This window comes from Dipodomys ordii, unplaced genomic scaffold (genome assembly GCF_000151885.1).
Source record: "Dipodomys ordii isolate 6190 unplaced genomic scaffold, Dord_2.0 Scaffold55, whole genome shotgun sequence".
NCBI classification, from domain to species: Eukaryota; Metazoa; Chordata; class Mammalia; order Rodentia; family Heteromyidae; genus Dipodomys; species Dipodomys ordii.
The window spans coordinates 1,988,285-2,001,623 of NW_012267271.1; the positions used below are offsets into that span (position 1 = coordinate 1,988,285).

Sequence of the window (13,339 nt, forward strand, 5' to 3'; positions counted from 1 at the left end):
ACACACACACACACACACACACACACACACACACACACACACACACACACCAAGTATAGAACATTTCTGGATACCAATGGCTCACACCTGTAATCCTGGCTACTCAGGAGATCTGAGGATCGCAGTTTGAAGTCACCCTGAGCAAGAAAGTCTGTGAGACTCTTATCTCCAACAAATCTGCAAAAAGCCAAAAGTGCAGTTGTGTCTCAAGCGATACAGCACCTGAGTAGAAAAAGGGTCCATACCAAGGCCTTGAGTCAAGCCCCACAAATAACACACACACACATACATGCAAGCACACATGCGCATACACACACAGAGTCTAGAACATGTTTCCTAACAGTAATAACATACAAGTATTTAATAGCAATGTATAGCAATGATGTGTAGTGATGAACAATGGTGGTTAAATTTTTTATATTACTTTCCTCAAAAGAATTCAGGCCGGGTACTGGTAGCTCATGCCAGTAATTCTAGCTACTCAGGAGGCTAAGATCTGAGGATCATGGTTTAAGGCCAGCCCAGGCAGGAACACCAGTGAGACTCTTTATCTCCATTTAACCACGAGAAAACCAGAAGTGAAGCTGTGGCTCAGAGAGGTAGAGTACTGGCTTTGAGCAAAAAAGCTCAGGAACAGTGCCCAGGCCCTGAGTTCAAGCTCCATGACCACCACCACCAACAACAAAAAAACAATTCAGACCATCTATCACTGAACACCTATCACTACAGCCAAGAGGATCATAAGTTCAGGGTCAGCCTATGCTACATACTGAGACCTTGTCTCAACACAACAAAATCTATAAAGAAAAATAAATTTCAATTACAAGATTCCATTATTTTTACTTTTTTTTTCTTTTTTTGCTTATGTGGTGCTGAGGAATCGAACCTAGAGCCTCAGGCATGCAAGGCAAGCACTCTACCACTGAGCCAACTTCCCAGCCCTCCATTATTTTTAAAAAATTTCCTAAAGACTTGGGCTGGGAAGGTGGCTCAGTGGTAGAGTACTTGCCTTGTATTCATGAGGCCCTGGCTTCCTCAGCACCATATAAGCAGAAAAAGCCAGAAGTGGAGCTGTAGCTCAAATGGTAGAGTGCTAGCCTTGAGCTGAAGAACCAAGGGACAGTGCCCAGGCCCAGAGTTCAAGCCCCGTGACTGAAAAAAAAATCCTGAAGTCTAAGTTCTGTTATCACCCCTTTTCTAATGAGACATATCAAAGAAGCTAATATACCCATCACCATAATGTGATTAAAGTCTAAAATTAACTAAGGTAGTTTATAAAGAGTTTCATGCAAGTTCTACTATTCAGGACTTGACACTGGTTTTCAATTCTGAATATATCATTTGGCCATTATTACTGTCAACAGAAATGGGATATTAATGGTCCACAGAATTAAAATAAAATGGGGATCTGTGAATTACTCCATAAGTTAAATGACACTGTATTTCACATTTCTCAATGACACCTGTCCATCTTCTCTTCACAAAGCTTTAGAGGGACAAAGAAGTACATGGCAGATCTCTCCCTTTAAGTCCACAGTGCTACCAACTGTGGCAGGAGAAATGTTGCACAAATGATGACATCAAATCTGCAAAGACATTTCAAATGTATAGCTGAAATGTCATAACTCAAGATATTTCTCTCAAGTTCCTTTACTAAACTAACTAGCTATGATTACTGACACCTGTCTATAGCTAGCATTCAAGTTCAGCAGGTACTCCTGATCCCCCTTGCATGGGTCCCCCCTTATATGGGTCACCTTAGATGGTTCCCCCTTATATGGGGGACCACTAAGCTCCACTTTCTCATCCTCTTGTCTTCCTTTATTCTTATCATCTCCTTCACTGGCTTCTCTTTCCTAAATCTGGTCCTTAAGCACTTAGCTTCTCTAGGTTATATGTGTGTATAGGTCTGTTTATATAAACAAGTGCATATACATTTACACATACAATAGTAAGTTGCTTGGGAATTGTGGCCAGTAAGTTTACATTTGACCCTTCCAACCTCTAATCCAATGCATTCTCTTTACTACCACATGGAATAATAAACTAGATATGTCTATATTAGGTTTTTTCCATAGGAGCTAATTCTGTTTCCCAGGTTGATCTCCAATAAAGTCGTGGTCAAGCAAGGCATGGTACATGTCTTTAATTCCAGCACCAAGAGGCTGAGGCAGGAGGATGAAGAGTTTAAGTTTGAGAGCCTTGATATAGAGAGAGACATTGTCTCAAAAACACACACACTAAACTGATCAAAGGCCACTTGGACAAGGAACACACTGCTCACAGTGTGAACTGCGGGGGAGGCCTTTCTGTTTTAATACATCCACCCAAGTTTCTGTATATACTAAACAAAACTGTGTTTGAGATGGACAAAGCCAAACTGAACACTTCCTTGTTTAAGTGCCAGCATTTTTTTTTTTTGGTTGGTTGGTGTGGGGCTTAAACTCAGAGCCTGGGCTTTGAACTGCAATGCTCAGATCTCTCAGCCTCCTGAGTAGCTAGGATCACAGGCATGGGCCACAGGTGCCTGGCTTTTATTTTCTTTCTTTATACTCCACTTCTGCATGTTCTTAATTGTCTCTGTTTTTTTGTTTTTGTCAGTCATGGGGTTTGAACTCTGGGCCTGGGAACTGTCCCTCAGCTCTTCAGCTCACGGCAAGCCCTCTACTACTTGAACCACAGCACCACTTCCTCTGCATGTTCTTAGAAGTGAACCATAAACCTTCCTTTCCGATCTAACTTCGAGAAGCAACTTACAAGGGAAGACAGGATATTGTAGCTGTTTCTGTTCATTAAGATCTTAGAGTAGAGTATGAACGTATATGCCTATAATCCTAGCCTGAAAAATAAAATCATAGACAAGCCAATTTGCAGAGGATTCTGACTTTTGAGAAAAAATATTGAGAGAACAGTAATCAATTTTAATAGTTTTGTATAGAATTTTGTTTTGTTTGTAGCCTAGGTTGGCCTTGAACTCAAGATTGCCATGCCCCTGTCTCCTAAGAGCTGGGATTGTAGGTATATACCACTATGCCTAGCTAGTATAGGATTTTTGGGGGGACTGGGGGGGAGGGGTGGTCAGTCATGGGATTGAACTCAAGAGTTCAGGACCTGGGCAATGTCCCTGAGTTTTTTCACTTAAGGTGAGTGCTCTGGCACGTTGAGCCATAGTGCCACTTCCAGTTTTCTGGGGTTAATTGGAGATAAGAGACTCACAGACTTTTCTGCCTGGCTTTGAACTGAGATTCTCAGATCTCAACCTCCTGAGTAGTTAGAATTATAGGTGTGAGCCACCAGTGCCCAGCTAGTACAGGATTTCAATTACTGATTTTTCTGGGTTCTGGGGAAATGATGGCAGAAGAGGTTTGAAGTTACTCAGACACCTTCCAAAAACAGACAGATACATCTAAAAATATGACAGCCATCCCTATCCCAAAGTCACCTCCTGTACTACTATGATGCAAAAACAAAAACAAAAACAAAAACATTTTTCAGCAAGACTATTATAGTACTATGTTACTCTACAAATTCCCATGTTGAAGTGTTATCCCACAGTACCTCTGAATATGATTGCATTTGGATACAGGACTTTAGGATATAGAATAGGTCTTATTACAATGACTATTTAAGAGATCTAAGAGCTGGGCACCAGTGGGTCACACCTGCAATCTTAGCTACTCAGGAGACTAGAATCTGAGGATTGTGGCTCAAAGCCAGCCTGGGCAGAAAAGTCCCTGTAAGAATCTTATCTCAGGGCTGGGAAGGTGGTTCAGTGGTAGAACACTTGCCTTGCATGCCTGAGGCCCTGGGTTAGATTCCTTAGCACCACATAAACCAAAAGGAAAAAGCTGGAATGGCATTGTGGCTCAAGTGGTAGAGCGCTAGCCTTGAGCTGAAGAGCTGAGGGACAGTGCCCAGGCCCAGAGTTCAGGCCCCACGACTAGACCCCCCCAAAAAAAAGAATCTTATCTCAATTAACCAATCAAAAATGGGAAGTGGAGCTATAGCTCAAGTGACACAATGCTAGCTTTGAGCAAAAGAGCTCAGAGACAGCGCTCAGGCTCTGAATTTAAGGCCCCACAATGGAGAGGGGACAGGAGAGATCTAAGAACATAGCAGCTAGGGGACCAAGTACACAAAAAGATGGCTGTGTAAAGACACAGAAGACAGCCATCCCCAAGCCAAGGAGAGAGGCCTCAGAAGAAACCAAAACTCTCAACACTTTGCTTCTTAGACTTCTGGTCTCCAGAACTGTGAGGAAGAAAGTTGTTTTTAAGCCACATAATCTATGGTGTTTTGTTATAGTGGCCTTGCACCCAAATTCACTGAGAGAGAAGGCATCCGTGTAGCTGCTAAATACAGGTGGATGGTGACAAATTACCAGCAACCAAAAGACCTACATGCTATCGGCTGCAAAGGAGAGAACCCAAGACAACCAAAATGAATTCACCAGAAGGCAGTGTGGGCCACCCTGAGAACAGAAGCTAAAACTGAAAGAATGTTGTCTAAGCCACAACCCCATGTGGTTCCTGAGCACTGGAGATGTGGCTAACCTGAACTGACATGTATGTAAACATAAAATATTCACTGCATTTCAAAATCATAGCATGCAAACAAGGATGCAACCCGTCTCAATAATTTTCTATACTGAATTACATCATGAAACAGTATTTTTGACATTTAAATCAGATGAAATGTATTATTAAAATTAATTTCACATGCTTCTTTTTAGATTTTTTAATGTGCCTAGAAAATTTGCCTTTACCTTAAATTTCTATTAGTCTGCAATCAGACACCTAGTGCACTCTGCTGGCTGTCTATCTCAGTGCACAACTAAACTAACATGAGAGGTAGGCTGTACATCACAAGCCTATACTGGCAATTAAGGATGCAATCTCTGGAAAAGAAGACTGCTTGTTGGCTTGCCAAACTTGCTTCCAAGAGCATATTAATTTTTTCAAGAAGGAAGAGGGAGCTGGGCACCCGTGGCTCAGCTACTAAACCTAGCTACTCAGCAGGCTGAGATCTGAGGATCATGGTTCAAAGCCAGCCTGGGCAGGAAAGTCTGTGAGACTCATCTCCAATTAACCACGAGAACACTGCAAGTAAAGCTGTGGATCAAAGTGGTACAGTGCTAGCCTTGAGTGCAAAAGAGTTCAGGGACAATGCCTAGGCTCTGAATTCAAGTCCCACGAATGACCAAAAAAAGGAAGAAGGAAGGAAGGAAAAAAGAAATGAATAAATGTATGGAGGAAGAGAATGAGAACACTAGGATGGGTTATTTCTCAATGTCTTCCCATATAGGAACCAGGGCATCTAAAAAATAGCCTTCTAGCCAAGCACCAGAAGCTCACATTTATAACTATAGCTATTCAAGAGGCTGAGATCGAATGATTGTAGTTCGAAGCCAATCTGGGCAAGAAAATTGTGGACTATTATCTCCAATTCACTATCAAAAGAGCTGAAGTTGAGCTGTGGCTTAAGTGGTAAAGCACTAGCCTTGTGCACATAAATTCAGGGACAGTACCTAGACCATGATTCACACCCCAAGGCCAATTAAAAAAAAAAAAAGAAGAAAAAAGAAAAAGAATTGTCTTCTAAAGGACATACTGTAGATGGTTTATTCCTTACTTTAAATATAAAGGACATATTTAATACAAATAACTTCTCTAAGTACTTTTTTGAGTCACTTATGGCTTTTTTTTTTATTAATTAGAGATAAGAGACTAATGGATGTTTCTGCCTGGGCTCACTTTGAACCATGATCCTTAGATCTCAGCTTCTTGAGTAGCTAGGATTACAGGTATGAGCCACTGGTGCTCAGCTTCTGTATTTAGTTATTTATTATTATTATTATTTTTGCCAGTAATGGGGCCAGAACTCTGGGCCTGGGCGCTGTCTCTCAGCTCTTCAGCTCAAGGCTAGTGCCTACCACTTGAACTTGTGGGGGGAAGTGTGTGTGTGTATGTGTGTCCTCCCATGGCCTCCAAAGCTTGTTTGGCTCTGTGTGTGTGTGTGTGTGTGTGTCCCCTCCCATGGCCTCCAAAGCTTGTTTGGCTGTGTGTGTGTGTGTGTGTGTGTGTGTGTGTGTGTGTGTGTGTCCCCTCCCATGGCCTCCAAAGCTTGTTTGGCTTTGTGTGTATGTGCTCCTGTACAGTGAAGTAACAAGGGATTTAGAGGTCTCCACTTCTTCAAAGCACCGTAAGTTCTGAAGGTCACCGGTAGGTAGACATAGCTGCCTTAGATAAACCCACCCAGTATTACAGTTGACTTCAAGTCTCAGTCACCATGACAACCAGAACCTTACAAGCACTTGGGCTTTTGATCATTTTCTGACAGCATTCAAAGCGTTTTCTGACATTATTTGCACTTCATTACTACTGAAACTATATATAAAACACCATTCATTTTTGCCAATTTCTTTTTTCTGAACTATGCTTTCTTACACAGTGAATGGAAGAGTGGAGCCTAATTTATATGTACATATTTTAGAAAGGCGATTTTGATCAAGAAAAAGTACTTCATTAAGATATTCAGAGCTGGGAAAATGAAAGGCTGTGACAACACAAACCAATAGCTCAATATGAAATGGGAAGACACATCTCTAAGGGTAAACCAAGAATTTATTATACTCCAAAGGAGTCATTACAAAGAAAATCTGTAGCCTAATTTATTTTTTAGATATTGGGGATTCAACTCAAGGCCTTTATACTTGGTAGGAAAGCTCTATACAGCTTCAATCACCCAGCCAGCCTTTTCGTGTATGTGCTGGTATTAGGGCTTGAACTCAGGGCTGTGTGCTTTCACTTTGCTTTTTTGCTCATAGCTAGTACTCTACCACTTAAGCCATATCCCTAATCAGGCACTTTGATGGTTACCTGAGTCTTTTTCTGCTTGGGCTGGCTTTGAACCACAATCATTAATGGATCCTGGCCTCCTGAGAAGCTAGGATTGGAGGTGTGAGCCACTGCTATCCAACTTGTTGGTTAATTTATGATAGAGTCTCACAAGGGACAGACATCTGGAAAATGTAAAGACTGACTACAACTTAATAATGAGAGATAAAATAATCTATTTTTAATACTTAAGGGATTAAAACCCCCCCCCCCCCAAAGAAACAACAAAATGGAAGCAGCATAAAAAATGTGTTCAGATTTTAGATATTAGGCAGATGCAAATCAAAACCACTGAGACATCAGTTCACACCCACTAGGCTGTCTCATAAAAAAAGACAGGAAATGGTAAGTGCTGGGAAGACAGGGAGTCATGTTACCTTGCACACAATGCTGGTGATGCAGCCACTTTGGGAAACATTCAGCAGCTCCTCAAAAGATTTTTTTTGTTTGTTTTTTATTGTGAAAATACTGTACAGAGGGGTTAGAGTTACATAGGCAAGATAAGATTTTTTTTTTATCTTTAAGTAGTTGTACAAAGAAGTTCCCATTCTACAAAACAGTATATGAGTACAAAGTGTCTGATAACATTGTCACCCATCTCTCTTAACCTATCCTTTCTCTCACTTTCCTCAAAAGATTAAAACACACTTTGTAGCATTAGTGGAATAGTTAGTTCTTCCATTCTGTGCTGTATGCCCATGAGAATAGAAAACTGGTATCTAAGACACATCTATGCACAGATGCCCACTGCACCATCATCCATAATAGTACAAAACAACCAAAATGTCCACAATGTATGGCTAGACAAACAAGATCCAGGAAATCCTTATGCTGCAATATTAACCAGTAAGAAGAATGAAGTATCATAACACTAAATGAAAGGAACTTGTCAAAAAGAGCACAGAATATTTGATTCTACAAACATGAAATGTCCAAAATAAATAAATAGAGACAAATAGTAGATTAGCAGTTGCTAGGGATAAGGGTCTGAGGCACTTCTACTAGGTACTGAGTTTCTTTGGGTAATGAATAAAATGTTCTAAAGTTAGACTGTGGGGTGAGTTTCACAACAGTAAACGCTGTAAATCATGTAGCCATAAACTTTGAGCAAGTGAGTTTTGCTGTGTATAAACTCAGCTCTGGAAAGCTGGAAGAGGAAGAAGGATGAAAGCAAATGGAACTATGTTCATCATTAAGAGAGCTTAGGAGCCAGAAGCTCACAGGGATTTTCAAGTGAGATTTCCAATGTCTTCCTGCTCTGTAAGTATCTCTTCCTTTAATTTGTTCTTGCCATCATTTCCACAGGCATGCAGAGTGAGGTGAGAAATACATTCAATAGATATGCAGTGTCAGGCCAGCAGAGAGCAGAAGGATATTAGGTTTTGTTTTCCTAATTCCCTCAAGAAGTATTTGGAAGAATAGATGGCCAATTTTGTCTCCGCACTTTTTTTGGGGGGGTGGGGGCGGGGGGCTGCTCCTGGGGCTTGAACTCAAGGCCTGGGTACTGTCCCTCAGCTTCTATCTGCTCAAGGTTAGGAGTCTACCACTTAAGCCACAGTGTTGCTTCCAGCTTTTTCTGAGTCTTACAGACTTTTCTGCTCAGGCTGGCTTCAAACCATGATCCTCAGATCTCAGCCTCTTGAGAAGCTAGGATGACAGGCAGGAGCCACTGGTGCCTGGCATTTTCTATACCTAACACACAGAATGTGGTACATACTGGGTGCCAGTTAAGTTTTCAATGAATAAAATATGCCTGAATACAAATAAGGAATGAAAGCCCTCAACAGCTCTCACCTGTAATCCTAGTTACTTCAGAGTCAGAAATTGGGAGGATCATAGTTTGAGGTCAGCCTAAGCAAAAAGGTAGTGAGGTCTCCAACCAACCAATGAAAAGCTTGGCATGACAACTCATGCCTGGGACTCATGTCCTAGCTACATAGGAAATGTAAATACAAGGATAGTGGTCTAGGAGAATGGCATAAACACAAGCCCCTCTCTCAAAATGAACCAAAGTAGGGTTGAGGACATGGCTCAAGTGGTATACATAGTGCCTACCTAACAAGCATGAGACTGAGTTCAAATCTCTGTACTACAAAGGAAAAGAAGAACACAAACAGGGCAGTGTCAGTAACTCATGCCTATAATCCTAGCTACTCAGGAAGCTGAGATCTGAGAATCTCAGTTTGAAGCCAGCCTGGGCAGGAAATTCAGTGAGATGCAATTAATCACCAAAATGCCAGAATGGAGTTGTGGGTCAAGTGACAGAGCACTTGCCTTGAGCACAAAAACTTAGGGATAGCATTCAGGCCCTGAGTTCAAGTCCCAGGACCAGCACAGAGAGAGAGAAAAAATTCTCTCTGTGAGAGAGAAAAAACTCAAAATGAAAAATCCTTTGATAGTACACTGCAAAATTGGGTTTGTAATACAACTATAAAGCTTAGGAGACAAAGATGGTATTTTTACCACAAATAATTTTTAAACGAATAGAACTCTTCTCTGAAATTATTCATTCCTGTACAAACTTTAAATACAAAACCTGTTCACACTTAGTATTTTACCTATTTCATGTTTATGACAAGAACTAAACTGGGAATATGGCTTAGCGGTGGTGTACTTGCCTAGCATGCACAAAGCCCCGGGTTCGATTCCTAAGTACCACATAACTAGAAAAAGGTGGAAGTGGTGCTGTGGCTTAAATGGTAAAGCACTAGCCTTGAGCACAGAGAGGCTCAGGGACAGAGCCCAGCCCTTGAGTTCAAGGCCCAGGACTGACAAAAAAAAAAAAAAAAAGGACTAAACTAAAAGTAAGTGTATGATGGTAAAAATCCTAAGGACTGAATGAAATGGTGCAAAATTATTTCCATCAAATCCAGAACACATTTCATACAGTGTTTAAGACCTCAGCAGCTATTCTGCCCAAGACACGCCCAACTTAAGCAGAAACAACACTTTCTAGAACCTTAGTAAACTACCCTAAAAAAAGATAGAAAAGAAAAAGAAAAGGAACAAACAAATGTGTAAAACTGCCCAAGAATCTCCATTTCCAGTTGCCTATGTACTCCTGTACTTATGTATTCCCATAAATATAGAATGGATTGCCAATAAGTGTGGGGTGAATAGCGTACATAAAACCATCTGCTACCTCCGCAAAAACCATCTAGCTTTCAACTTGAGTAAAATTTTTTTTCCCATCTAAGCGTAATGTCAAAGGAAAACAAAATGATGATCACTTCATTAATACAGGTATTTATAACATTCTAACTGTGACTTCAGATACTCACCACAGATCAGCCAGTAAAAAGTAAAAGTAGAGAAAACACTGAAGCATCAAGAGTCTACTAACCTCAGCCCATTGAACAGCTGTTTAGATTTGTCGAGAAGATAACAGAAGTCTGTAACTGTTTTCCTCTCTCCTTGGGGGATGTCATCTTCAGCACCTCCAGAGGACATGATTTCTTTAACAGCAAATTCAGTTCTTTAGGAAAAAAAATATGTCTATTTAACAGTTGGTAAAAACAAAAGAGAAGGAGACTTTAGTTGTATCATTTTTGTTTGTTTGTTTTATGCAGGCTCTCACCAGGTAGCCCAAGCATGGCTCAAATTTGCAATCCTCCTGCATCAGCTTCCCGGACCGACCCGCTACTGATGAGAAATTCCAGGCATGACTCCTATACAGGGCTACCTACACCTATCATCTGATAGCATTTTCCTCAAAGACAGAGTATTTTTCTAATTACACTCAAATCAAAATAACACAAATATAAGACAGTACTGCAAAAGAAATAATTCTGAATTGTTAGTAGGAATTAAAATGCAATTTTTATCCTATTCTTTCATCTGATAAATATCTGAATACCTGTTCTCTTCTATGCACTCTTCTATAAGTTAATTTCTAAGTAAGCAACCTAATATGTTGATCCTTTCCACTTATTTGTCTATTTAACTCATTCTCCATATCTGTCCTGGAAAATGACCCTAAAATTGAAAAACATCTTCTCAGTATTTCATTATGACAGCAATTAAAATGAAAAATAATCCTAGCTACTCAGAAGGCTGAGACCTGAGGATCACTGTTGGAAGCTAGCCCAGGTAAATCTATGAAACTTGTATCTTCAATTAACCAGCAAAAGTTGGAAGTAGAGGTGTGGCTCAAGTGGCAGAGTGGTAGTCTTGAGCAGAAAAAGTTCAACCCTCAGCACAGGAACAAAAACAAAAACAAAAGGAAAATACTTAAATGTCTTTAAAAAAAAAAAAAGGAAATAAACCCTTATCAGAATACTAACTTACACTTAAGAAGTTGAGGAAACAATAAGGATACTTCAGTAGAAAAGGAACAGAGGCATAGATTAAAACATTTACTTCCCCCACGGTATTGCCCCTGCTTTCACTGTATTTGATGTTGGTATAATTTGTGGAGGGGAAGGGGAAAAACAAATCGTTTAAATAGGGATACAGGTGGACCCACTGCAACAATGAGACGTACAAGTTGTTATGTCGAAACCAAACTTCACAACTTCACAACTTTGGTGGGGGCAGGGAGGATTGGTTGGGAGAAAGGAGGTGGGGGAGGATGGGAAGGGGAAACAAAGGAGGAGGCTACAATGCTTGACAAGAAATGTACTCATTATCTTGCCCATGTAATTGTAACCCCTCTGTATAGTATTTTCACAATAAAAAAATAAATAATAAAACATTTACTTAACACAAAGTATTTAATCTAGAACTATATTAATTTGCTATCTTTGAAATACTAAGCTATTAAAACAAAATAACTTCTCTGTTTATACACAGAAATCTTTGGGACAACAAGTTTATGTGACTACAAGGTTAATATAGGAAGAATATGAGAAAATTGTTGAAAAGATTACCGTACTATTATTGTCTTGAACTCGAGACAAACCTTAAAAGTTTAAGGCCAAAAAAAAAATTTGCTTAAGGCCAGACAAACTTAATGAGATCCTATGTCAAAAACAAAATACAAAATAAAGGGTTAGAGACATGGATCAAGTAGTGGAGTACTAGGCCGGTCGCTGGTGGCTCACGCCTGTAATCCTAGCTACTCAGGAGGCTGAGATCTGAGGATCGCGGTTCAAAGCCAGCCCAGGCTGGAAAGACCATGAGACTCCTATCTGCAATAAACCACCAGAAAACCGGAAGCTGTAGCTCAGTGGTAGAGTGCTCACCTTGAGCTGAAGAGCTGAGGGACAGCGCCCAGGCCCAGAGTTCAAGCCCCACGACCGACAAAAAAAAAAAAAAGTAGTGGAGTACTTGCTTAGCATATATAAGGTTCTGGGTTCAATCTACTTACAAAAAAGGCAGCAGAAGAAGAAGAGAAGAAGAAGAGGAAGAAGAGAAAGAAGAGGAGGAGTAGAAGCCAGGAGAAACCATGAGCCTTTAGTCCTAGCTACTTGGGAGGCAGAGATCAGAGGATCCTGGTTAGAGGCCAGCTCAGACATAAAAGTTAGCAAGACTCCATTTTAATCGATGACTGAGTGTAGTGGCATGTACCTGTCCATCCTCACCAACACAGGGAAACACAAATAGGAAGATCACAACCCAGTCGGACCTGTGCAGAAAGCAATACCATACCTCAAAAGTAACCTATAAAAAAGGTGCTGGAGGGCTGGGAAGGTAGCTCAGTGGAACAGTGCTTGCCTTGAATGCATGAGGTCCTGGGTTCGATTCCTCAGCACCACATAAACAGAAAAAGCTGGAGGTGGCACTGTGGCTCAAGTGGTAGAGAGCTAGCCTTGAGCTGAAGAGCTGAGGGACAGCGCCCAGGCCCAAGTTTAGGACCAAAAAAAAAGTGCTGGAGACATGGTTCAAGTGCTAGAGTACCTGCCTGCCAAGCTCTAGGTTCAATTCTCAGCCTTGAGTTCAATCCCCAGAACAGCAAAAGAGAAAGAAATGGAAGAGGAGAAGTGGGCGCCAGTGGCTCATGCCTGTAATCCTAGCTGTTTAGGAGGCTGAGAGCTGAGGGACAGCGCCAGTGCGAGGCCCAGAGTTCAAGCCCTACAAATGACAAAAGAAAAAAAAAAAAAGGAAGAGGAGATGGAAAGGAAAAGAGAAGGCTAAAAATCCTTGGCAATAGTGGCTGGGGTGTAAGTTAAGTGGTAGAGTGTTTACAGGTGTAAAGTCCTGAGTTCAATCTCCAATACCAAAAAAAAAAAAGAAAAAGGAGGGGGAAAAGAGGGAAGGAAGAAGAATAAATTGATGGCTTAACTGAAATCCTGAAACATGATGAAGGCTCATATTGCTAAACATTTAAAGAAGGGGGGAAAATGTACACCTTAAACAAACTCTTACAGAATATAGAAGTATCATTCCCCAACTCATTTCCTGGAGCCATCATAACTAAAACTTAACAAGGATATTAAGAGGAAGGAACATTATAGGCTATTCTCACTAATGAATAGATGTGAATGAACTAAACCAAATGCTAG

The 13,339-nt window shown here is 40.7% G+C and overlaps 1 protein-coding gene across 1 annotated transcript in view; it reads right to left on the reverse strand.

Moving 5' to 3' along the window:
• Nucleotides 1–13,339, reverse strand: part of Scai (suppressor of cancer cell invasion) — a 118,926-nt gene that overhangs the window by 42,525 nt on the left and 63,062 nt on the right. The window contains exon 3 of the mRNA XM_013021330.1: nt 10,240–10,371. Coding sequence (XP_012876784.1) covers nt 10,240–10,371 — 132 coding nt within the window. The remainder of the gene's footprint in view (nt 1–10,239; nt 10,372–13,339) is intronic.